At 40.2% G+C, this 27,458-nt stretch overlaps 1 protein-coding gene across 4 annotated transcripts in view; it reads right to left on the reverse strand.

The window, feature by feature from the left end:
- The window catches only part of PUS10 (pseudouridylate synthase 10), an 85,774-nt gene that overhangs the window by 29,507 nt on the left and 28,809 nt on the right, over positions 1–27,458 (reverse strand). For all 4 annotated transcript variants that reach the window (XM_025354555.1, XM_025354551.1, XM_025354554.1 and 1 more), the window contains exon 5: positions 4,059–4,093. Coding sequence is in view for 3 of the 4 variants with exons in the window: in XM_025354551.1 (XP_025210336.1) it covers positions 4,059–4,093 (35 nt within the window). In the remaining variant the exon portion in view is untranslated. The remainder of the gene's footprint in view (positions 1–4,058; positions 4,094–27,458) is intronic.

Consider the following 27,458-nt stretch of genomic DNA (forward strand, 5'->3'; position numbering starts at 1 on the left):
TTCCTCACCTCATGGATCTTATACTCTAGTGGAATCATGGAATTACTTTTTTAAAGACATATAACACAATTTTTAAAGCTTCAAAGTCAAAAGCACACTATTGGGTTTTTCTGAGCTAGAATTGCCAGATTCCAGGATTTGGAATACATCAGAAGACAGAAAGATGGGATAGAGATGATTGTTTACTGCTCACAAACTATAAACTGTGTATTACAATAATCACATCCACATTTTAATGCTTGCTTTTCCTCTCTTGTTGAAAATGGGGCTTACTTTTGGGAAATCAACATAAAAGTTGTACTTTTTAAAAAACTTTACTGATGAAGAAGAAATATTAAATCCTAAAGTATCAATGTTCTGAAATGCTCATCAATGTATTATCAGATAAATAGCTGAATAAAAATTTGACATTCCCCCAAAATATACTCATGAGACAATAAATAGGTTTTGGGAAGTCCCTTTTATAAATTCTAGCTTTAGTTTGTAACCTAAAATTGTGATAGAAAGGAACTTGAGATAAAAGGGATGAAAAACATGGTGTGGTATTATTAAAACTCCTCTACTCTGCTGAGAACACTGGGATATTACTAACAAACTAACAAGCCCACATCATTCAAATAATTAAAACTTCAAACCAGCCTTATGGCTATTTATAGGACTGCTTTTAATGAAAGAGATGTAAGGGCCAACTTATGCATCACCCCTTTTAATGCCCAATTTTCACTGATAGAAATTACTCCTTATAGGCAACATCCATTGTTATTTAAGACCAAAAGACACTACTAACTACAGGTCAAAAACAAAAAGGAATTAAGCTAATGGCTGAATGTAGTTGATCAGAAAAAAAAAAAAAAAAAGAATATGCAGATCACTGTTTCTCTAAAAATGCAAAATATGAAATAGTTGACCCCCCCCCCCAAAAAAAAAGAAAGAAAGAAATAGTTGATCTACCCATTCTGTATCCAGCTGAGAATATAACTGGTTACAGAGATAGCTTTTGTATGCTTTGGGATTGTGATTTAACAATGAAATACCCAGATAAACTCTGCATCTGACAAATAATCAAATTATTTCTCTATATTCAAGAACTTATCCAAATACTGTGTGAGCTTCATAAACTGTTCCTAAATTCTCTGAACATCAGAAAGATTTCAGGTATTTTAAAAGACTATCCTGATATTGTGTCAACAGTTCAACTATTTAATATTTGCACAAAATAGCATCACAGTTGAAAGTAAATAATATATGAAAATACATTTTAAAGAATAAACGTTGAAACAGAAAACACAAGAATGGAAACTATTTTTTAAATTGTTTAGATTCTGGAAAGTCCAAAGGGTTGTTACAAAAGCCAATCCCAAAAGTGAATTAAAACATTATTTAGGAAAACCAGTGTTTTAAATTCTTCACAGTCTTTGACATATATTTAATGCATTTGAGTCTAGTTTAAAAACTTCAACTACAGGTAATTTTTCCCTCCAGATTATCAAGCCAGAGGAAAGGGTTAACAGACAGCTTGGAAACCTCATCCTTATATATAAAGCAAATATAATACTTAAAATGCCAGATTTCCAATCTGAAAGTTAAATGGGGCTAATAACTTTCCTAATACAATTTGGGCTAAATATTTTCATAGAGGTCCCTAGCATATACCAGATTGTCCTTTAGAGGGACTAGTACTCATTAAAGTAAATTCAGTCCCCATTTCATACTTAGTAACTACACTTCTCTTTCTCTTCTCTGTCAGATAAGTGCTTATGAGGGTGTCAGTTGCAATCACTTTTGCTGTAGATACAACACAACCACCATTCTAGAGAAAAGATGAACCGGAATATGCAAGGCAATTAATTTTTTTTGTAAATTCCCTAAATCAATTCTTTAACAGCAATTCCTCCACAATCTTTTCAACCCAGAATGAACTAGGGACACTGAAGGAAAAAAACCAGTGACCTGTGTTTCTTTCTGTTCCATTATCCCTATATCAATCAGAATCTTTAGGAAGAACTAAACTTAGTTTAAAATCCTTTGATAAGAAATAAAAACAAGCCAGGAGCGGTGGCTCACGCCTGTAATCTCAGCACTTTGGGAGGCCGAGGCATGTGGATCACCTGAGGTCAGGAGTTAGAGACCAGCCTGGCCAACATGGTGAAACTCTGGGTCTACTAAAAATACAAAAAATTAACCAGGCGTGGGCGCTTGCCTGTAATCCCAAGACAGTTGGGAGGCTGAGGCAGGAGAATCGCTTGAACCTCGGAGGCAGAGGTTGCAATTAGCTGAGATTGCACCACTGCACTCGAGCCTGGGCAACAGGGGAGAAAATACATCTTAAAAAAAAAAAACCGAAATAGAAACAGTAACTCATTAGCAACATGGATATAAATTGAAAACATTTAGAAAAACGCATGCTCTGACTATGCTAGCAAATTTCTAAAAACATAGGATCAAGTTTTACTATTACACCAGAATCTAAACCATTTGAGACTAATTTAATAAAACCTAACGAAATCCCCAAACCTTATGTAGTTATTACCCTTTTGAAAATGCAGATATATAACACAAAACAAACAAAAAAGCCAAATTAATTATTTTTCTATAAGTCACTTAACCAAGTATGAGATTCTAAAATAGAAATTTATACTTCTTCCTGGATTTTTCTCTCCAGAGTATACAGGTACTGCCAATAGTCACATGGCCCTTTTTTGTACTGGTATTTTTTAGTTTCAAACTCCAAAATATTCTGGAGAATTTAAAAAAAAATTTTTTTTTTTTGAGACGGAGTCTCGCTCTGTCGCCCAGGCTGGAGTGCAGTGGCGCAATCTCGGCTCACTGCAAGCTCCGCCTCCCGGGTTCACGCCATTTTCCTGCCTCAGCCTCCCATGTAGCTGGGACTACAAGCGCCCGCCACCGCACCCGGCTAATTTTTTGTATTTTTAGTAGAGATCACCGTGTTAGCCAGGATGGTCTTGATCTCCTGACCTCATCCTGATCTGCCCGTCTTGGCCTCCCAAAGTGCTGGGATTACAGGTGTGAGCCATCGCGCCCGGCCAAAAAAATTTTTTTAAACTCAGTTGGGAATCAAATCCTGATTTGAAGGAGGCAATTTAGAGACTTTATCAAACTTACTGTGAATATTCATATGTTTTGTTGCAGAAATATCAGTATGTTTGATTATGTAGTACCACCCCAGAGCCTGGGGGGGAGGAAGGAATGATATACATGATCTTTAACATCATATCACATTTTAAAAATCCAAAAATTTTATATTTCAAAACATCTTTGGCCTCTAAGTGTTTCAGATAAAGGATTGTGAATCTATGTTTTCTATGTCTTACCTATGTGTAAACTCATTGTTGTTCCGCCAGTTATTCACTTTCTATCTTTTATGACATAGCTTTATAGTTTAGTTTCTAAGACCAATATAAAATTTATTTTTAGGCTGTGCGCAGTGGCTCATGCCTTGAATCCCAGTACTTTGGGAGGCCGAGGCAGGTAAATCACCTGAGGTCAGGGGTTCAACACCAGCCTGGACAACATGGTGAAACCCCATCTCTACTAAAAATACAAAAATTAGCCAGGCATGGTGGCAGGCTCCTGTAATCCCAGTTACTAGGGAGGCTGAGGCAGGAGAATCGCTTGAACCAGCGAGGTGGAGGTTGCAGTGAACTGAGATCACACCACTGCACTCCAGCCTGGGTGACAAAGCAAGACTCCATCTCAAAAATAATAATAATAATTAATAAATAAAATTTATTTTAAAAATATAACTGCCCAAACTACATTACATAAGTACCTAATGCATATAAACATGTATTTACATTCATATTAAAACACACAAAAAATGAATCTGCTTTAATAAACTACTAATATGTTATGCAAATAAACTAATGAAACAAGGTTGATACCCTAAATGTATACAATAAAAATTGGTTATTTGTGCTGATTTCTCTAGTAGCTAGTGAATGCACTATAAAAATAGAGATTGTAGTAGTAAAAGTACTTTAAGAACCAGGTAGCTTGTATTTAAATGGTAGTAAAAATTCCCTACCTAAATTACTTACCCCATTTCCTGTTTTACCAGCAACCATGCAGCATGCTGTAGGCAATTTAGTCACACCCAGAAAGAGAAAAGGGGGAAACATGTTCAGTGAAATTAAGTCTCAATATCATTACTGAAGTGCTTAACTATTTGCTAATCAAACTCCCCTTTTTAGGTGATGAGTTAGTATTCAAAAATTTACCAGTGACCTCAGTCTCATTTAAAATCAGAAATGAGGTAAGATTTTATTTTGCAATGCTGGTTTACTGTGGCCTAGGAATTTAGCAGGGGTATCCCCCTCCTCCTTACAGATTTCTATTTCTCATTAATGAGGTATGAGTGTTTTTCTTTTTCTTTCTTTCTTTTTCTTTTTTTTTTTGAGAGGGAGTCTCACTCTGTCACCCAAACTGGAGTGTAATGGAAGGATCTCAGCTCACTGCAACCTCTGCTTCCCAGGTTCAAGCGATTCTTCCACCTCAGTCTTCTGAGTAGCTGGGATCACAAGTGCCCGCCACCACACTCGGCTAACTTTTGTATTTTTAGTAGAGACAGGGTTTCGCCATGTTGGCCAGGCTGGTCTCGAACTCCTGACCTCAAGCGATCCACCCGCCTCGGCCTCCCAAAGTGCTGGGATTACAGGCGTGAGCCACCGCGCCCGGCCCAGATTAAATGAAATTTATGCAGGCTGGGCGTGGTGACTCACGCCTGTAATCCCAGCACTATGGGAGGCCGAGACAGGCGGATCACGAGGTCAGGAGATCGAGACCATCCTGGCTAACACGGTGAAACTCCGTCTCTACTAAAAAAAAAATACAAAAAAATTAGCTGGGCCTGGTGGCGGGGGCCTGTAGTCCCAGCTACTCGGGAGGCTAAGGCAGGAGAATGACGTGAACCCGGGAGGCGGAGCTTGCAGTGAGTCGCTGCACTCCAGCCTGGGCGGCAGAGCGAGGCTCCGTTTCAAGAAAAAAAAGAAAAGAAAAAAAAGAAAAGAAATTTATGCCAAATGCTTTGCGTAGTAAGTGACTGACACTGAGATTTCTGTTTCCTGTTAGACTCCCAGTTTTCACCTTAAAGAAAGGCAATGATATATCCCCCACAGCACACAGTATTTTGTAAACATGACGGAAACATTGTATAAGTCAATAATATACCATATGTAGTCTGCTTCTACGTGTCACCAAAAAAGGCCAATGATTATCATTCACATCCACTTCAAGACACGGCTTAATTTATAGATGTGCTGTGGTTTATATGTAGACCTGTCCTTCTAAACTAACAGGACTTCCTTCAAATGACCAGTAGGGTACTATATAGACTCCTAAAGACTGATGATCACTTGGAAAGGTTGACGTGAGCCAAGGAGAATAAATTAATTGCTAGCTAGGCACAACCTGTTACCAGTGATGGCAGCGTGGACCGTCCAGAGTGGCTGCTGCCATCAGGCCTGCTGCAGCAGGGAGGTGTGGGTGATGGCGGCAGGAGGGGTTGTGGGAGCAGCAGTGGCGGCGGTGGGACCCCTGTGCTCCACGTTCCCAAGGCAGCCAACTGTGCCACCTCTGCTCTCACTTGGCCAGCCAGGACCTGTTCTCAGGCCCAAAGCCTCCGTCCCAGCCTCAACCTTGCTCCCCATCGCCATCTCAGAAGCCCACGAGCACCTGGCCAAAGGCGCAGCCAGGACTCATGGGACCAGCCGTCACAGAGTCAGGTTAATTTACGTGGGGTTGGCTGGGGCGGCCTCTGCTGTCGGGAAAACGCAAAGAGGCAGGCAATCCCTGGAGTCTCACCCAACTTGCGGCTGCGGACCCAGGCATCACTGCACTTTCAGGGACTCTGGAAGGCCCCCCCTTCCTCCCACAGGCTTGGAGGTGTCTGCTCCCGCTGCCTGGCCTCTCCCTGCTCCCTGTGCTTGCACCAATCTCTGAGCAAGGTTGGGGCTAAGCCTGGGCACTGTCGCAGCCCAGCCAGGTGTGTGCACACTCAGGGCAGTGCTGACAGGCCAGCTCCATGCTGCCTCAGCCCCCTTCGGACTTTAGGCACCAACAAGCACGGGAGGGAGGCCGAGGAGAGGTTGAGGGCAGTTTGGCCCTGGCCTGCAGGCGCCCCTTGGCAGGAACAGCCAGGGGGCAACGAACAGCAGCAGGAGGCAGACAGGTTCCTGGGCAGAAAGCAGCAAGTCCACAGTGAAGCACCACCTTCAAGTTGGGGAGGGCCTGAAGCCTGGGGGTGGGGCTGCCAGTCCCTGGGACAGGAGTAGGAACTTGTGGTCCTTTATCCAGGCCCACCCATGGCTGCCCATGGACCAACTGGCACACACTTCCTCCCCTCTGAGGCCCATATAAAGCCCCAGACTCAGCCAGACCCAATGAGATGAGGCGACAACCAGCAGCAGAGAGGTGCGACCCACCCCAGGGTCTCTCTGCTCAGAGCTGAAGAAATGACAGACGACCTGCCTGCAGAGAAGAGCTGCCCTCTCTGCTGAGAGGTGAAGAACTGACAGGATGACCTGCCTGTAGAGAGGAGCTACTCTCTCTGCTGAGAGCTGAACACTTATCGGGACACCCTGGCTATGCAGAGGAGCTACCCTACCCACTGTAGGTCTTCTCTGAACTGTTCTATCACTTGATAAAGCTCCTTTTTTTTTTTTTTTTTTTTTTTTGAGACGGAGTCTTGCTCTGTCACCAGGCTGGAATGCAGTGGTGTGCGATATCAGCTCACTGTAACCTCTGCCTCCCGAGTTCAAGTGTTTCTCCTGCCTCAGCCTCTCGAGTAGCTGGGACTACAGGCGCCCGCCACCATGCCCATAAAGCTCCTTTTCATCTTGCTCATCCTCCACATGTTTGCATACCACATTCTTCCTGGACGCAAGACAAGAACTTGGGACCTGATGAATGGTGGGACTAAAAGAGCTGTAAAACAAACAGGGCTGAAGCACGCCCCTTGCTCACCACGGTGGGGACGAGAAGAGGAGAGAGGAGAGAGGAAGAGAAGAGCTGTGGTCTGGAACCCAGACCGAGGAGCTCCCTGAGCCAGGGCTGTGACACCCTCTTTAGGGCTCTGCGGTTTCTAGCGTCTCCAAGTTTCCAGGTGCCACCATATTCCCCGGGGTCAGCTGTGTAAGCTGTTTATGGTATGTCTGGTCCAGCCGCAGCTTCACAGGGAGCCATGCCTGCCCCTGGAGCTGCCTGCCCCACTGCAGCCAGCGTGCCTGCTGTGTGCAATGGCTGGACCCCATCCTCACTCACACACCCCTCGCTACTCCACGCCTGGCTTGCTCTTGGCAGGCATGGGACCCAGGCATAGCCTCCCAGGCCGAGTGGGCAGAACTAGCCTAGCGGGCCAGAGAAAAACTCGGGCAAAGACGCCACTGTCCACAGAGGCTTCTAGCTGGCGAAGCAACACCCCAAGGATCCCGTAACACCAGTGCCTGAATGTCTCACCAGTACCTTCTGATTTGTTAGTTTGTTTACTCTGCTAGCTCAACCTAATACCATTTATAATAGTAGTATTACAAGACCCCTTCCTTCTTTTCTCTCATTTATTCGAGCCTTATTTCAAAATGCATGGGCATAGTATCATGGTAATTTTTTTTTTTTTTTTTTTTGAGATGGAAAAAATCACCCAGGGTGGAAAAAACCACCCTGTCACCCAGGCTGGAGTGCCATCACGTGATCTTGGCTCACTGCAACCTCTCCGCCTCCTGGGTTCAAGCAATCCTCCTGCCTCAGCCTCCCGAGTAGCTGGGATTACAGGTGCATGCCACCATGTCCAGCTAATTTTTGTATTTTAGTAGAGACAGGTTTCACCATGTTGGCCAGGATGGTCTCAATATCTTGACCTCGTGATCCACCCACCTTGGCCTCCCAAAGTGCTGGGATTACAGGCGCGAGCCACTGTGCCCGGACAGTATCATAGTATTATAATACAGAAACCTAATTTTAGGTTTTACTTAATTTCTGGGACTCAATTTTCTAATGTGTACAATGAGAGGATTACTAAGATGATTGTTATTTAAACTTTTCTGCATGGCTAAAGGTAATCATTTAAAGACACTGTTATTAAACTGTTTTGTAATACACTATTGAGACCTGTGGGACTTAGGGAGCATTCAAAAAAAAAAAAAAAAGAAGAATGGTCTCCTAAAACCGAAACTTTGTCATTAATTTTGTCCTGTCCTTCCTTCAGCCTCATTCTTTTTCTTTCTTTCTTTTTTTTTTTTTGAGACAGAGTCTCGATCTGTCGCCCAGGCTGGAGTGCAGTGGCATGATCTCGGCTCACTGCACCCTCCTCCTCCCCGTTTCAAATGATTCTCCTGCCTCAGCCTCCTGAGTAGCTGGGGACTACAGGCACCCGCCACCACATCCAGTTAATTTTTATATTTTTAGTAGAGACAGGGTTTCATCATGTTGGCCAGGCTGTTCTCAAACTCCTGACCTTAAGTGATCCACCTGCCTCGGCCTCTCAAAGTGCTGGGATTACAGGCATGAGCCACCGCTCCTGGCCCAGCCTCATTCTTTAAGAGATCAATAAACACATGTCCTTATATGTACAAAAATATTAATACTTCCCTTGTAGGAATATTGTGAGGATTTAATGTGTTTGTAAAGACCCAAGTCATATTCCTGGCAAATACTGAATAAATGGTAATTAATGCTGTTGTTGAACTGAAACCTTATCTGTACTTTACAAATAATAAAATTCAGATTTATCCCTTAAAAGATTTACAGGACTTGATCTCATTCCATCATATTTCCAAACTGCTTTGCTATAGCTAGTTCTGAAACCTCCAGATTCAATGAAATCTGAGCTATAGAAAACTATCTGTCTCTTCTTTAAGGGATCTCAGACTCTTCTGTCTTTTCTTAGTGACCACTGTGTCTCTTCTTTTGAAGCAAATTCTGTTCTCCACAAGTCACTTTCAGGTAATGTCATCAAGTCTGCAATATATCCTGCCATCCTCTAATTATATAGTAGGGCGGAACTGGAGGTTGCCAAGGGAAACCAGGTAACCATGTGTAATACATGAAATTAAGTCAAATGTCTTTAGTACCCGAGACTTGCTAAAGGGTTTTTCCTTCCTAAGCTTCTGCAGGCTCCCTGCTCCAGCATGCCAACAGATTGGACAGAACTAATCACACAGCAGGGGCTTAAAGGCTGAATCTGAAATCAGTCAGTATTGCTCGATTATCAGTTGTTACCACAAGCTAATAATGCCCTGGACCTGCTTCTGGCAAGGAAAAAGAAGCACATTTCTCCCTTTCAGATCACCAAGATAATTTTAATAAATGTTCTGTCCCTTAGTCAATGGGAAAAAATCCATTCTCTAGAGTAAACAATTAAATTTTTCCTCCCCAACAGAACCAAATGGCATTAAAGTTACCAGGTTTAATCAAATTTGATACCAGAGGCAGTATGTCACCTCCGGAAAATTCAGAAAACATGCAATTAATCTTGGACTATATTTAACTTTATTAGAGAATGTTAGGCAAGTCCTAAATGGGGCAGTTGAATAAGTGCTTGCTAAAGTGCTTGTGTACTCTGCTAACACTAACACACACACCATAGACGAGAAGGTCTATGCCTCGGAATGGTGTTTGAGCTTTCTGAGTTAGAGGTTCATCTAGTACCAAATAATGACAGTGGGTAACAGTAGGACCAGGGATTGAAGTTGATTCAAGCAGAGGTGACAGAGAAAGGATAGAGACAGAGAGAGGTGTTAAAAATGGTGTGTTGCAAAACTACAATTCGGTAAAGTTGGACACTTTGGGGTGTATTATGTGTGTTCATAAGTGAGGTTAGGGGTTCAGCGATTAAAGATGAAACTGGAAAGGTCAGAAGGTTTTGACTGCCAAGCTAGGTCATGACCCCAAAGACTGAAACCATAACATAAGATGTGATTCATTTATGTATATGCCAAGTCTCGCGGCAGCACAAAGAAACATTTGATCTTTAAATCTTCTATAATTCATCAAGTTGCAATATAACCATCATTTTCATACTATTGTTTTTCTTGTGTGGCAGTTTAAGAGGAAAATATGTCTTGTGCCAAAATATTTCTTTATCATACATGGGAAAATGTAGTGTGAGAAAGTCATATTTTCCAGAAAAATGAGAGAATATGTCCAGCCCACTTTTCTCATTTTTGTTGTCTATCTGGCTCTTATAGACATCTGAGTTAGACATCTGAGTCTGTAATTCCTGATGGAGGGAAACAAACACTAGATCAAAAGGCAGGCTCTGCTTCTATTATGTGATCACTAGCAAGGTAGCTTCTCTTTCTGGGTTTCTCAAACCGTAAGAGGAAGGTAGTCAATTTATTTAGGGGTACTGCCTATGTGGTGAGATTGCAATTGAGAATGCAGAGATAAAAAATCAGTCTCTGCCCATGAGCAAACCCATGAACTAAGGGAAAAGGATAATAAACATTAAGATATTAATAGTAACAGTAATGAAAATAATTAAAATACAGAGTGGTGGGGGCTGAGACAGAGATACACTTAGGAGGCGCATGTAAAGGATCCTTGGCTCAGTCTTGCAGGAGAAGTGACACCTAATCTGAGCTTTGAAGGATCTGCTACTTAGAATTCATAGGGCAGGCCGGGCTCGGTGGCTCACGCCTATAATCTCAGAACTTTGGGAGGCTGAGGTGGGTGGATCACCTGAGGCCAGGAGTTCGAGACCACCCTGGCCAACATGGTGAAACCCCATCTCTACTAAAAATACAAAAATTAGCCAGGTATGGTAGTGTGCACCTGTAATCCCAGCTACTAGGGAGACTGAGGCAGGAGAATCACTTGAACCTGGGAGGCGGAAGTTGCAGTGAGCTGAGACTGCACCACTGTACTCCAGCCTGGGCAACAGGGTGAGACTCCATCTTAAAAAAAAAAAAAAAAAAAAAGAATTCACAGGGTAAAGAAATGTGGAAAGTATGTTCCAAACAGGGGCAACCTTAAGGTGCAAATGCCAGAGAGCACTGGGAAGGTTCTAGGGACTACGTCAGTGGTCCCTAAAGAACTGAGCATGTGTGGCTGGGAAATGCAAAGGAGGAAGCAGGACTTAGATCACAGAACTATCAGACCCATACTAAGGGGTTTAGATAAAATTCCCCTTAAGGCAATATGGTGCCACAGAAGGATTTTAAAGAATGAAGTAGCATGATCATATTTGTCTTCAGAAATGCCCACTCTGGTTGCATTGTGAATTAGAAGAAAAAGATGGGAATTAAAGAGAAGGAAGATTTTTCGTAAACTAAAGCAGTAATTCAAGCAAGAAATAATATATTACAGCAATGCTAGTGATGATAAAGAGTAGGCAACTTTAAGAAGTATTGAGGACACAGATTGGCAGGACTTGCTGATTGGCAGTGATGTTGAGGTTTCTAAATCACCACCAATGCCCTTCAAACTATATTCTTTTGAATTTTACACATCTCTTGGACTCATTTATAATAACAAAGATAATATAAATATACTGAGAATAATGACAATAGAAAAATGACAATAGTTGTGTGGGCAGCTGGAGGCATTTAGCAGTACCCCCTGCTCCAAACTCTTCTCCCAACACATACACATACACATACACATAGGCATACATACATACATACAAACATTTATGTAAATTTTTCTTGCACTCTTCATTTGGAAATTGGGTTCAATAAGGAGGTTAGTGACAAGAGAAACTCTTCTTCCTTCTCTCTATCCAGACCACTGCCTAAGATTTCCTCCTTCTCCTCCCCATCCCCAGCCTGCTAGTGCCTTAAACTTCTGCCCCATCAGGGCCTGTGCCTCACTGTGTGTCAGGGTTGTGGCAGCATGCTATAACCTTGAACATCTGCCGCTCCAGGGCCTGCCCCTCACCTTGCGTCTCAGGCATGGTGGCAGAAAGAGGAAGGTAAGAGAGGAAGGGGGAATATTTTCCTATAACCACTGTTTGATCTACCACTTAGTTGACTCTTGCACCACCACCATCTCCTCAATCCCACCACCTCCCCATCTCAATCCTACTTTCTTCTTTTCCCCCAAAGCCTTGGATGTCAGACCTGTGATTAAATGAATGTAACAGACTGAATCTGGGTGTCTCCTCTGATAAATAAAACTTATGTTGGCCATGTTTAAAAACCCATCAAAATCCTCTTTTCTTTCCCTACACGGTTGAGAAAAAAGAAAATGAAGTGAGACATAAGAAGAAACCATTTAATTCTAGGTTTTCTCTCTACTTTGGTAATAAGAACTTTTAGATAGCATTTAAAAGGTTGAAGATCTTCTTTTAGGACAAGTCAAGAGGGGAAAAGCAAGGACAGATGAGCAAAGATAGAATGAATCTGTGGGGCCAAATTAGGTTTTACAGCTCTATTACTCCAGTTCCCGGAATCACTATTTTTATGTTGTGAGTTTTAAGGAAATTGCATTGCATCTTCCAACACTGTAGGTGCTGATGTTTGTTTAGCACGGAAGGATTTGATTGGAAATAACAAGAGGAAATTCTGCAAGTTAGGTGGGGTAGACGTAGAGGCAGGGAGGGGGATCAGAAAAGACAGAACAGTTACAATAAATGAAAGGCTCTGGGATAGATAGATGAAGACAGATATGGCTCAGTCTTGTCCTTTAGTGTCATATGAAAATGAGAGAGAACACGCATAGCAACTGAATTTCAGGTAACTCTAGAGTTAACAACCTCAGTGAAGCAAGGATCTCAAACATCTTTTGGCAGCCGGGTGTGGCTGAGAAGTGCAAATGTACTCCCTCTTTGAATTTGGTTTTAGAGAGCCAGCATCTTCTCTGAAACATTCATAGTGGCCAGGACTTTGTACAGTGAAGCCCCATTCTAAGGATACTTCTGAGTTCCTGCCTTGAGCACAATACAAGTTTCAAGAAATCCAGCACAACCATCAGAGGATAAGCCTGACCTGTGATGAAGCTTCTCTGGAGGACCGCCCATCTCCCACCAACTCTTCCTGCCTGTGGCTACGGAACTCTGTGCCTTTCATCCAAGACTATCATCAGAAATCCACTAGCTCACATATCTAAATCACTTCTAGAAACTTGGCCTGTGGACAAAATCAGCCACAAGAAAGAACCAAAACACCAACTTGCTTCCATTCAAGTTGCAGTTCTGTTGACAAACACACATGAACACATAATAAATGTGTAAAAACAAAAATGCACATAAAATGTAATTATATATATAGATGCAGATATATACACATGTACAGTAGACTATTCTATTCAAAGAACATTTAAAGAATTATAGAAGATGAGTACAGGCACCTTCAAAAAAATTAAATTGTTATATGTAGATCGGTGGTTCTCTAACAGTTTGGTTAAAGGACCCATCACATTCTTTTTTTTATGAGACAGATTCTCACTCTGTCACCAAGGCTGGAGTGCAATGACACGATGTAGATCGGTGGTTCTCTAACAGTTTGGTTAAAGGACCCATCACATTCTTTTTTTTATGAGACAGATTCTCACTCTGTCACCAAGGCTGGAGTGCAATGACACGATCTCGTCTCACTGCAACCTCTACTTCCTGGGTTCAAGCAATTCTCCAGTCTCAGCCTCCAGAGTAGCTGGGACCACGCCTGGCTAATTTTTGTATTTTTTTAGTAGAGATGGGGTTTTGCCATGTTGGCCAGGCTGGTCTCAAACTCCTGACCTCAGGTGATCCACCCACCTTGGCCTACCAAAGTGCTGGGATTACAGGTGTGAGCCACCACGCCCAGCCTACATTCTTAAAAGTTTTTGAGAACCTCAAGTAGCTTTTGTTTATGTTGGTTATAGCTATCAATATTTACCATATTAGCAATTAAAACCATGAATTAATTTTTTTTTTTTTTTTTTGAGACTGAGTTTCACTCTGTCACCCACGCTGGAGTGCAATGGCAAGATCTCGGCTCACTGCAACCTTTGCCTCCCAGGTTCAAGTAATTCTCCTGCCTCAGCCTCCCGAGTAGCTGGGATTACAGGTGCCTGCCACCACATCTGGCTAATTTTTGTATTATAGTAGAGATGGGGTTTCACCATGTTGGCCAGGCTGGTCTTGAACTCCTGACCTCAGGTGATCCGCCCACCTTGGCCTCCCAAAGTGCTGGGATTATTGGCGTGAGCCACCGCGCCTGGCCTAAAAATTATTTATTAATTCATTAAAAATTAATGACAAAGTAATAAATCCATTATGCGTTAACAAAAATAACTTTTCTTGAAAAACATATTTTTCAAACGTAATAATTTAGTGAGAAAACTGATGCTGTGGTACATTTTTGCAAATCTGTTTAATATACATCTTAATAGGAGATACCTAGATTTTCATATCTGCCTCTACATTCAATTTGCTGTAATCACATAGTCTCTGGAAAACTCCACTGTATACTCTTAAAAGAATGAGAGTGAAAAAAGCAAATTATTATAAATTATAAAAATACTTTTGACCTCAAGAACCCCTTCCTCCTAGTCACAATGCAGGCATTTGGTCCCAGGACTACACGACTGCCTGGCTCCCGCAGTAACTCCTTATACTTATTTTTCTCCTCTCCCCAGAAAATCTGTCTTTTTCTTGATCCCTGGATTTATTTATTTATTAATTATTATTATTATTATTATTATTTTTTTTTTGGAGACAGAGCCTTGCTCTGTCACCCAGGCTGAAGTGCAGTGGCATGATCTTGGCTCACTGAAACTTCCACCTCCCGGGTTCATGCAATTCTTGTGTCTCAGTCTCCCAAGTAGCTGGGATTACAGGTGTGCGCCACCACACCCAGCTAATTTTTGTATTTTTAGTAGAGGCAGGGTTTTGCAGTGTTGGCCAGGCCGGTCTCAAACTCCTGACCTCAAGTGATCCATCTGCCTCGGCCAGCTGAATTGTATTCCCTTCAATTCAGCATTTCCAATTCTAAGAATTTATCAGATAAAAATATAGTCTCGAGTAGCTGGGACTACAGGCACACACCACCATACCTACCTAATTTTTTTTCTTGGTAGAGATGGGGGTCTCGCTATGTTGACCATGGTGGTTTCAAACTCCTGGCCTTAAGCAATCCTCCTGCCTTGGCCTCCCAAAGTGCTGGGATTACAGGCATGAGCCACCATACCCAGCCCTTAAGTCTAATTGTTATTATAATCAGAATGAAAAATGCTTATTTCAAGAAAATAACAAAAATTCAACACAAGGAAATTATTAATTTACTTGACTACAAAATAGATAAAAGGAGAAAAGTATAATTACTGCAAATATCCATTTATCATTTTTAATAAAACATACTACACTTGGAATAGAAGCAAATTTCATTAAATAAAGGATAGGCCAGGCATGGTGGCTCACGCCTGTAATCCCAGCACTTTGGGAGGCTGAGGCAGGTAGATCACCTGAGGTCAGGAGTTTGAGACCAACCTGATCAACATGGTGAAACCCCCTCCACTAAAAAATACAAAAAAATTAGCCGAGCGTGGTGGTGCATGCCTGTAATCCCAGCTGCTCAGGAAGCTGAGGCAGGAGAATAGCTTGAACCTGGGAGGCGGAAGTGGCAGTGAGCCGATATCGCGCCATTGCACTTCAGCCTGAGTGACAAGAGCGAAACGCTATCTCAAAAAAAAAAAAAAAAAAAAATTAGATAAAGGGTACCTATCACAATAGAGCTAACACTATACTTCGTATTAAAATATATACATATGATACACCTAAATATACTGTATATATATTTTAAAAATAGTAAAAAAGAAATGACAGAAGTATCATTATTTGCAAATAAGGTAACTGCATACCTAGATAATAACTGAAAAACCACTAGCATTAATAATAGAGACCTGTAAGTTAGTGAGTTCCAAGACAAACATTAAACACACACACCTACAAACATACATATATTACTTTCCTAATAGCCAAAAAAAAAAAAAAAAAAAAATTATAGGAAAAAGAGATTCCACTCAAATTTCAACTAAAATTAAAAATAAAAAACATTTAAAAGCACACAGGAATAAACATAAGAAATATGTGAGAAAAACTATAATATAATTGAAAGACCAAAACAAATATTGAAAAAATACAGAGAAATTTGTTTCTAGATGAAAAGTTCCATAAAAATTAGAAATTTATGTTTGTTAAATGACCACAAACAAAGGTAAATGACCAATGACAGGCTGGGGGAAACAGAATTGATGAAAGATTCATAGTCACTATGTCCAAAGAGCACTTACTAATCAATTTTAAAAAGCCAAATAACCAGATAATAGAAACCCAGATGGCTAGTAAACATATAAAAAGATGTAAAAGTTCACTTGAAAATACAAATACTACAAGTGCAAACTAAAACAAGAAAACTTTTGCATATAGGTTAGAAAATACTGAAGAGTATAACTTCAGTTTGAAAAAGACATGCAGTTGTAATACACTGCTGTGAACTGGTCACCTTTTAGGAGGGCAATTTGGAAATACCTATCACAATTCTAAATGTGTATTCCCACCAATTCAGCAGTTCCAGTTCTAAGAATGTATCAGACAAAAATATAGATATGCTAGACTCCATATACAAAAATGTTCACTGCAAATTTCATTGTAATAATAAAAACTGAAAACTGAAGGTGATCTGAATATTCTTCAACTGGATAAATGAATTAATTTAAGAAATTCTGATTTAACCATCTGTACGGGAAAGCTCATATATGCATATGTGAGCTCTGTAAGTTCTAACACAGTTGAAGGTTGTCAATGGTTGTTGCAAGATAAAAAGTTTGCAGAATATGTATGTTTCACTAAAGCAAACAAATCCAAACCATGTGCAGTGCATGTATATATACGTTTATATGTATATAGCAAAAGGTCTTAGAAAGAGATTACCAAAATGTTACTCCAGAAAATGGGAAGTAGAAAAGAGGAAGAGAGAGAGAGAGACTAATGTTAACTTTACATACTTCTGAGTTCTTTGGCATTTTCAGTAAGCATGTGCTGCTTTTATAATTTAAAAAAGAAAAAAATTAAGTGTAATAACTTGTGAGTCCTTTTCAGAAATTTAAAGGTTATTTTATAAACTCCCAACCAATTATCTAAGTTATCTTTTGCATAACAGTAAGTTTGCTAAAATGAATTATCTCAATTTATTACCAAATCAATTTACTAAAAAGAAATTAATAGTAATATTAGGTCACAAAATTTTAAAGTGTTACATAGTATATTTGCTTGGGTACTATTAGTTTGAGGAATCCTCATTTAAATATTATCTAATAGGTTGAGATCTATTTTATTTTATTTTAAAATGCACTATATTTTTAGGAACTTTGCTGCTTCACTATTACCTCTCAGCAACGAAAAACAGAGGAACAGTACAAAAGAGTTTCTATCTTTGGGCTGAGAACAAATTTTTACTTTTGAAAAATTTATAGGTTTTTTGAAATTTATTATTTCTATAAGGAGTTTGTGCTAAAGATGAAATATTTTTTTCACTTTTTTTTTGAAACAGGATCTCACTGTGTTGCCCAAGTTGGAGTGCAGTGGCATGATCTCGGCTCACTACAACCTCTGATTCCTGGGTTCAAGTAATTCTCACACCTGAGCCTCCTGAGTAGCTGGAATTACAGGCATGTACCACCACAGCCAGCTAATTTTTGTATTTTTAGTAGAGATGGGGCTTCACCATGTTGGTCAGGTTAGTCTTGAACTCCTGGCCTCAAGCAATCCACCCACCTAGCCTCCTAAAGTGCTGGGACTACAGAGGTGTAAGCCACTGCACCCGGCCTTTTTTCTTCTTTTTTATTCCTCGGTGTCTTACTTGGATGGGGCCGTATCTAATGGGTTTACTCTAGGTTGGGTCTGCAATCCTTCAGAAATATGCTCCTAAGATTAGAACACTTGTTATAGGAGAAACCAGACTTCACCAAAAAAAAAAAAAAAAAAAAAAAAAACCTTTTCAATTTTTAAAAAGAGAAAAAAAAAAAAAAAAAAAAAAAAAAAAAAGCTACTTGCACTTTTGCATGAGGGAAATCAAAGGAAAATGCATTAAAAGTACCTACTAATTCAGAATGTGTGATGTTTTTGAATGGGGCGGGGAGGATTTACCTTTCTTTGGCAAGTACTTCCTTCATTGATAGATCAATAACACAAACCAGATTTTCAGGGGCAATGTTTTAAATGTTTAAAAGAAAAAACAGTTTTAAAGTGCTCTCATATACATTTTTAAAGACCATAAAATTAACATGCTAACTACAAATTTGGTTTTATCTATTCATTAAAAGATAACTCCAAGGATTCTTTCAAGCTGAAATTTAATGAATGGACTATGTTGACCTAGTTTAAGTTACTACATGTATTTGAATGCAATAAAAGTACGTGTTTTAAAATTTTCTATATTTTATTTTCATTTCAAAGAGAACAGTTACCCATTTATTTGAATGTAAACCTCATTTCCCATAAATGCAACAGCTAAACTTTAGAGGTATTATGATATAGAATGAATGCTTTATAAACTGTGAAATGCACACAAGCCCCATATATCATAATTTTATTTTTAAAGAAATGTCTTCCTAAATTTAGTGAATTTTGCACTTTTCTTAAAATTATATGAATTTTCTGAAAAATAGGTTGTATGTCAAGCTATTGATATTTAAGTCTTTCTAAATTTATTAAAGCAATACACCAAAAACTTCAAACAAAATCTTTCCAGTATAAACAGTAAAGTCTTCAATCTGCCAGTTTAGTGTTCCTGCCATCTCCTTTTCTTTCCAAGGACTTGCCTAAGTAGTATCAGAACAGGATGGGAAGGAGGTCATAAAGTATCCCAAACAAAGCAAGGGATTGGGAGACAGAAAGAATAGGGTTCAAGTTCTCTCTCCTACTTAGCCAGCAAGTGATTTAGAGCAAGTTCTGTGCCCTGTGGGTGCTTCTTTCCTCATCTAGAAGACAGGAAAAATGAAGTTTCTTGTAACATCGGAAGTTTAAATGAGACAGTTTATAAGAACGTTAGTTGTTGTTTTTATAATACAGGTCTCCTGACTCTCTGTTCAGTAATTCAAAAAATAAATTAAGTAAAGTCCATTAAATTAAAAAGGATCTCCTCAAGTTTTGATCTTTCCAAATTTTCTAGTTTTAGTCTAAAAGTTTAAAGTAGATGATATGATATTTATCGAATTTTGCCATGAATCTGAGAATGGAACAGTATCTGCAGTGGGTTAGTTTCTAGCTATGAATGCTTGTTAACAGGTGTGTAAGATGTAATGAATGACCAAGGCAGATTTAACCACACACCCAATGACAAAGTGCAATAAGACACTGGGGAAAGGAGAAAGGCAGGGGTCCTTGGACCTTAAGTCCTGTCCAATTTAAATCCTGCCACTATCTTTATTAGGACACCTTGATGTAATATTTGCAGGGAAGAGAGGAAGGGAGGGAGGAAGAAAGAGAAGCAGAAAAATACAGAAAGTGAGAGAGAGAGAGAGAGAGATTTAAAGGAAGAAGAAAAAAGGAACCACAGATTCCTAAAAATAATTTGGTGACAACCTATCTAAAGGCAAGGTCTAATGATAAAGGTGTGTGGGAAATTTCAAGCAAATTTTTGGACAATGGTAATGTGATGAGCTATTCATATATCACCACTAACTGTATATAGTATGATACAAAAATAGAAGCTAAAATAACTAAACAGGTCAGTGCAGTGGCTCGTGCCGCACTTTGGGAGGCTGAAGTGGGCGGATCACTTGAAGTCAGGAGTTCCAGACAAGCCTGGCCAACATGGCGAAACCCCATCTCTACTAAAAATACAAAAATTAGCTGGGCACGCCTGTAATCTCTGCTGCTCGGAAGGCTGAGGCAGGAGAAAAGCTTGAGCCCAGGAGGTGGAGGCAAACTAAACTGGCAACGAGCAGAGATCATGCGACCGCACTCCAGCCTGGGCGACACACAAAGCCTCTGTCTCAAAAAAAAAAAAAAAAAAAAAATTAGTGGGCATGGTGGTGCATGCCTGTAGTCCCAGCTATCTGGGAGGCTGAGGCAAGAGAATCGCTTAAATCCAGGAGGAGGAGGGTGCAGTGAGCCGAGATCACGCCACTGCACTCCAGTCTGGGTGACAAAACAAGACTCCGTCTAAAATAAATTAATTAATTAATTAAATTAAATTAAATAAATAAACTTTAAAAGGCCTAGGCTCATAAGATGTCAAAAATGATTATTAAATACACTATGAAAATAACCAGTAATGAATTTTTTCTACCTTTCTCTTTAGCCAACTACTCCTCCATTACATAACCTTAAAATCTGCAAACATTCTAAGGGTCACCATTAGGTGTAAATTCTAATATTATATTAACTGCCAAAAAGAATATAAAGTACTATAAATAAAATTTTGACATGTTTTCACTTCATAATCCTCCTTGTAATTAGTTTGTAAAATAAAAACTAGATTGGTAGATTTCCATTAGGGTTGCTTTAGTGTAAGAAAGTATTTCTGACCTTACAGATGAAGAAAAAAACAAGATAGTACACTTTGGTCTTGGTAATTTGCTTAATGCAGTAAATACAAATAATGTAACTATAATACAAACTAAAATTAGACAAAAGAAAAATTTTATCTTATAAGTAAACAAATATATCTGGCCTTCTTGGTAAAAAGGGAAGATCGAATTTGAGGACGCAGTTGTTTGTTTGTTTGTTTGTTTTTTGAGACAGAGTCTTGCTCTGTAGCCCAGGCTAGAGTGCAACGGTGTGATTTCGGCTCACTGCAACCTCCGCCGCCTGGGTTCAAGCGATTCTCCTGCCTCAGCCTCCTGAGTAGCTGGGATTACAAGCACACACCACCACACCGGGCTAATTTTTTTTGTTTGTTTGTTTTTTTAGTAGAGACGGGGTTTCGCCAGGTTGGCCAGGCTGATCTCAAACTCCTGACCTCAAGTGATCCACCTGCCTTGGCTTCCCAAAGTGCTGGGATTATAGGCATGAGCCCCCGCACCTGGCCAGGTATGCACTTTTGTTAAGCTCCTAAAACAAATACAAAGATTTGTTAAAAGTACATAAAATCCACTAGGATGGAGACAGTGGGAGTGCAGGGAATAGCAACAATTTGGAAGCTGGAAAGCAGACTGAACAGTGGTAAAGGACTTAGCAGACACCCAAAAAGTCGAATCCTAAATTGGCAGCAGAAGAAATGAATACTCCACAATCAAAACAGGAGTTTAAGAAATAAGCAGCACCAAGGAATTCTGGAAGTGGTGGTGGAAGGTAAAAGGTGGGAATAAAGAAAATTGTTTGCAAAAGAGGCAGATTCTCAGGTCCCCTACCCTACTTCATGCAGCCAGGTGAATGTCCCTCTCTAACCCTAGTAAAAGACCAGAGTTTTATTTCCTGGAGATGGTAAAATGAAGGTCTTTTGATTGAGTCTTTTGAGTCACACTTAATGGCATTAATACTTCACTGAGTAAACACAGGCAGAAAGATGATGATATACACACATAACCCCAGCCACCACCCATTTCTAGACCTTGGCAGATTGCTAGATGGAGACTGCATCTTCTATAAGGAAATGTCACCTGCCCAAGACCTAAATGAACACAGATAGCTTAGTATTCAGTAAAGCTCACAGTGAATCTTCCCTCTTTATTCACACATCTAGCTTCCAACTGTTTCTTATTTATTCTTTTTTCTGAGGCAGAGTTTTGCTCTTGTTACCCAAGTGTAATCTCAGCTCACTGCAACCTCTGCCTCCTGGGCTCAAGTGATTCTCCTGCCTTAGCCTCCCAAGTAGCTGGGACTATAGGCACCCACCACTACGCCCGGCTAATTTTTTAAAACATACTTTTATTAGAGATGGACTTTCACCATGTTGGTCAGGCTGGTCTTGAACTCCTGACCTCAAGTGATCCACCCGCCTCTGCCTCCCAAAGTGCTAAGATTACAGGCATGAGCCATCACGCCCAGGCTCAACTGCTTCTTATTCTGTACTCTTCAATATGACCAACTCACCAAGGATAAACAGGCAACTGAGGAAAGCCCCTAACATAGAATGTACCAAAATAAACTGAAAAAAGCAAGTTTAAGAAACTAGAGACAAAAACATTACACAATAGCAACACATATTGATATTCTCAGAAAGATAAAATATTGTGTTTATCAAACAAGAATAGGATCCTATTTTTCTAAAAAACACATACACATACACACACACACTCTGACACACACGCACGGGAAAAAACCTAGAAAACAGACAAGGTCTTGGAATTAAAAACATAGTATTGGCCGGGCGCGGTGGCTCAAGCCTGTAATCCCAGCACTTTGGGAGGCTGAGACGGGCGGATCACAAGGTCAGGAGATCGAGACCATCCTGGCTAACACGGCGAAATCCCGTCTCTACTAAAAACACAAAAAATTAGCCGGGCGAGGTGGCGGCGCCTGTGGTCCCAGCTACTCGGGAGGCTGAGGCAGGAGAATAGCGGGAACCCGGGAGGCGGAGCTTGCAGTGAGCTGAGATCTGGCCACTGCACTCCAGCCTGGGCGACAGAGCGAGACTCCGTCTCAAAAAAAAAAAAAAAAACAAAAACAAAAACAAAAACAAAAAAAACATAGTATTACTATTTATGAAAAACTCAACAAGATTAGAACACAAAGTTGAGAAAATTTGTTGATAGTGGATCAACCCTATTGAAGACAACTAGAAAAGCTGGACAACTAAAAAAAAAAAAAAACTGCATGAAGACATCAGAAAGTTAACAAGGCAGTGAAGAGTTACAGGGTCAAAATTCAGAAGAAGGAAACCAAAGATGAGCCAGGCATTTTGAGCAGCTTTTCCCCAAGGGGCATCTGTCAGTCAGAAGAGAGGGAGTCCTGATAAGCCCTATGCGTTGGCTGAAACCATGAAGGATGACACCCTAGAAGCAGGGGTAAATGGGGACGAGAACAGTCCTTAAAGGTGCTAAAGATCAACTTCAAATCACTGCAATCCCTGTCGCTGAATTAAGGTAATTCAGAATTGCTAAAGCCTCTAGCTAGAACTCAGAAGAAAACAAAAATCCTCTCTGGAGGAGAACATTATTTTAGGTTTCAAATTATATTTTTCGTAATCAATGTCCAAATTTTCTTTTCTTTTTTTTTTTTCTTGAGACAGGGTCTTGCTGTCTTGCCCAGGCTGGAGTGCAGTGGCATAATTTCAGCTCACTGCAGCCTCCACCTCCGGGTTCAAGCAATCCTCCTACCTCAGCCTCCTGAATAGCTGAACTACAGGTGCATGCCACCACGCCCAGATAACTGTCTTGATTTTTTGTAGACACGAGGTCTTGCTAGGTTGCCCAGGCTGGTCTTGAACTCCCGGGCTCAAACGATCCTGAGTTGGCCCCCAAAGTGCTGGAATTACAGGTGTGAACAACCATGCCTGGCCGAACATTTTATTCTTTTGTAGAGACTAGGTGTCCCTACGTTGCCCAGGCTGGTCTCAAACTCCTGTGCTCAGGTAATCCTCCTGCCTCAGTCTCCTAAAATGCTGGGATTACAGGCATGAGTCCCTGCACCTGGCCTGACCTATATTTTAAAAAATAAAAACTAAACGAAAGGATATTCTTCATGCAGAAGAATATAATCCCAGATAAAAGCTGAAATAAAGGGTAATACACAAGATGAATATGTGGGTAAATCTGTGAATATTGACTGATTGTATAGAATATTACTTGTATAAAATAATGTCATATGGGATTGAAATATGTGTCAAATTAAAACACACACAATGAAATGTAAATTAAGAGATACAAGGAATCTAAGTATTCCAGGGTCTTTGCATTCTCTGGGAAAGATAGAAATATTTATTTACTTTTATTTGAGAGAGAGTGTCTCACTCTGTCATCCAGGTTGGAGTGCAATGGCTCAATCTTGGCTCACTGCAGCCTCAACTTCCTAGGTTCAAACAATCCTTCTATTTCAGCCTCTTGAGTAGCTGGGACTACAGGCATGTGCCACCATGTCCAGCTAATTTTTTATTTTTTGTAGAAATGGGAGTACCAATTTAATCAGTACTTTTAAGATTAAAAGAAAAACTTTAAATACATAACTTCTAAGATAATGATAGGCATGAGGGGGTAGAATTTAAATGGAAAAATAATCCAAAAGAATTCTCATTATCCCTAATTTTGTGTAACATTGTACTAGAGATCTTAGCCAATGCAACAAGGCAAGAAAAAAAATAATTATTACGAAAATTGGAGGGGAAAAGTCATTGTGTACAGACCATATGACTTCCAATTTAACAGGGGTAGGGGACACCTCCCTGGGGCCAGACCAATAAAGCAGTAACTGAAATATCAGTTGCTGCATGCCACCTAAGAAACAATGCAGATTGAATGTTACTCAATAGAATTACCTTTTTTTTTTTTTTTTTTTAGACAGGGTTTTGCTCTGTCACCCAGGCTGGAGTGTAGTAGTGTGATCGCAGCTCACTGCAACCTCCACTTCCCAGGTTCAAGCGATTCTCCTGCCTCAGTTTCTGAGTAGCTGGGACTACAGGTGCCTGTCACTACACCCAGCTAATTTTTATATTTTCAGTAGAGTCAGGTTTTTGCTATGTTGACCAAGCTGGTCGTGAACTCCTGGCTTCAAGTGATTCACCTGTCTAAGCCTCCCAAAGTGCTGGGATTATAGGCATAAGCCACTGCACCCAGCCAGAAGTACCTTAATACACGTCTACAATTAAAAAAAATGTTTTGGAATACAAATTTAGCATTCATGACTAGCTACTGATTTACTCAATAGGGCATGAGTGCACATGCCCACTCCACAATAGGTCATGAATTTCTGTGATGCTTTCAGAATATGAAAGTCTCACTAAAATCACCAACTCATGATTTCTAATATGAATTTCTAGTGATAATACTAAAGGAATATCAGATAATCAATACACTTCATAACACCCCAGCCTCACAGAAAATTTAAATCCTGGATGTGAACTAAATTCTAAATGAAACCATTTCATATTATGCTTCTTAATACAAGCCTAAAAGGGCTATCTATGTTGATACCTTTGCATCTATTTTATTATTTCATTTGCTTTTATATGGTTCATGACCACATTTAAATAAAATCCATTTTATTTTTTCCCCACGCAAGTTAGTTCCCCTCACATTTTCTTTACTCAGCTAGTGGCAGTAACATTTTAACGAGTTTAGACAGAAACTTAGATTCCACCAGAAAAAAGAATCAAAGGTTTCAATCATACTCAACACTGCAACATTTACTTACACAAGTAGCTTTCAAATTATAATTTAATGAATATAATATATGGCTCTTTAATTTGCCATGTATATAATTTTTACAGATAAAAAACTAGCCCTCTGCAAGTACCTACTGAGCACTCTTGCCCTGGCTCTGGAGACTGCCATATATCCAGCTGATCTCTGACACACTAATTGTGAAACCAAAAGTTACACGCAATAAAAAGGAAGTAGCCCTGTGAAATGGCAATCCAGTGCTCAACTATAGTTTTTTATATCAGAGCTTTATAAATTATGAAAGTGTCCAAGCCGGGCGCAGTGGCTCACGCCTGTAATCCAAGGACTTTGGAAGGCTGAGGTGGGCAGACCACGAGGTCAGGAGATCAAGACCATCCTGGCCAACATGGTGAAACCCCGTCTCTACTAAGAATACAAAGAAATTAGCCGGCTGTGGCAGCACGTGCCTGCAGTCCCCACTACTTGAGAGGCTGAGGCAGGAGAATCACTTGAACCCATGAGGCGGAGGTTGCAGTAAGCCAAGATCATGCCACTGTACTCCAGCCTGGGCAACAGGGTGAGACTCTGTCTCAAAAAAAAAAAAAAAGAAAGAAAAAAAGAAAGTGTACAAATTGACTGGAAAATATGTATTACATTAAGACAAACTGGATAACTTTGCATAATAAACATAATGGCAAGGAGAAAGGAGAAAGATACTCAGTTTTTTTAAGACAAAATCCCCAGCTAAACATTTCCACCTGGGGCCTTGAATGGTATCTAGTGTAAAAAATAGATTCCACTAGTATTGATCCTGTATTAATATCAGTGAGGAAAAACAGATTCAGTTTTATTTAAAAGGGAAGATTTGTAAAAATAACTTTCAATATTTGGAGCAGTAAAACCTAATTTTAAAAAGGAGGAGCAGCTGTAGCACTGCAATTTATCAACACTTCTTAACTGACAAACCTAGCCAAAGACTATTTTGCTGGTCCTTCCTTTTGCTTAGAGGGAAGAAAGTAGAAGTACTATTTCTTAAGAAAGAGGTTTCTGACAATGAGTTTGGATGTGTCTGATTTCAAGGTAGCACTTGCCACCTAGCCCCCTCTTCTTGGACATTTGGACATATCCATGACAAAGGATGTGGCTGAAAACTTTATTGGGACTTCCACCTCCAATTAAGGGACTTCACCATCATAATTCATCATCACACATACATGCATCAATCTTCCTAAGAGCAAAAAAAAAAAAAAAAAAAAAAGGAAATCAAAAATAGCTCCTCACAAAAATGACTTGAAACTCCTGTATTTTAAGATAGGTGCTGTAATAAAATATTTGACTCGAAACATCTTTGCACCTATTCCAGTCATCTGATAACAAAACCTGAACATAAATGTGATAGGAAAGTGCTAAAATTGTAATTTAAATTTTATTTCTAGAGTTATCATTTTAGAGAATCACAAAATAAACTGGTGGTTTATCATTATTCTTATTAAATTATAACACTTGTTAAATAATTACAAGAGTTCTGGTTTCATATTTTTACCAAGAATCCTCTTCCTAACCTTGAAGATGCTGGACCATTTGGAGAAAGATAATACTAAAGTCAAAACCTAGGCTAAGTCCCACTTATAAAACAGAAAGACAATAACTCTTTTGAAATCTGACCAAGGCCAGGTGCAGTGGCTCATGCCTGTAATCCCAGCACTTGGGGGGGCTAAAGCAGGCGGATCACCTGAGGTCAGGAGTTTGAGACCAGCCTGGCCAACATGGTGAAACCCTGTCTCCACTAAAATTACGAAAAATCAGCTAGGCAAGGTGACAGCGCCTATAGCCCCAGCTACTCGGGAGGCTGAGGCAGGAGAATTGCTTGAACCCGAGAGGTGGAGATTGCAGTGTGTTGGGGTCCGCGTGTTTCCTAAACAAAGGAATGAACACACAAGACAACACAGGACAAGACATACATGGCGGCTGCGCTCAGAGCCTCCGCCTCACTTTATTTATACTCCATAAACCCCACGTCAGCAGAAAGAACACAATGCAAAACAAGCTTTCTTTACCCAGATGTAACCTTCTGCTTAGTTCCTTGTCTCTAAGCTCTTCCTTATTTGTCCGCCTTCTTGGCGCCTACGGGAGTTCATTAAAAGTTCAATTGGAGATACTGTCCTTGAGCCCTATCTATTCTTAGCATACTGTTTTCAAGGGCCCCTGCATTCCCCCCTTTTTGTTTTGCCTCAATCCTAAAAAGGTAGCCCATATTTGTTCCTGTG

Source organism: Theropithecus gelada, chromosome 13, assembly GCF_003255815.1.
Source record: "Theropithecus gelada isolate Dixy chromosome 13, Tgel_1.0, whole genome shotgun sequence".
Lineage (NCBI taxonomy): Eukaryota > Metazoa > Chordata > Mammalia > Primates > Cercopithecidae > Theropithecus > Theropithecus gelada.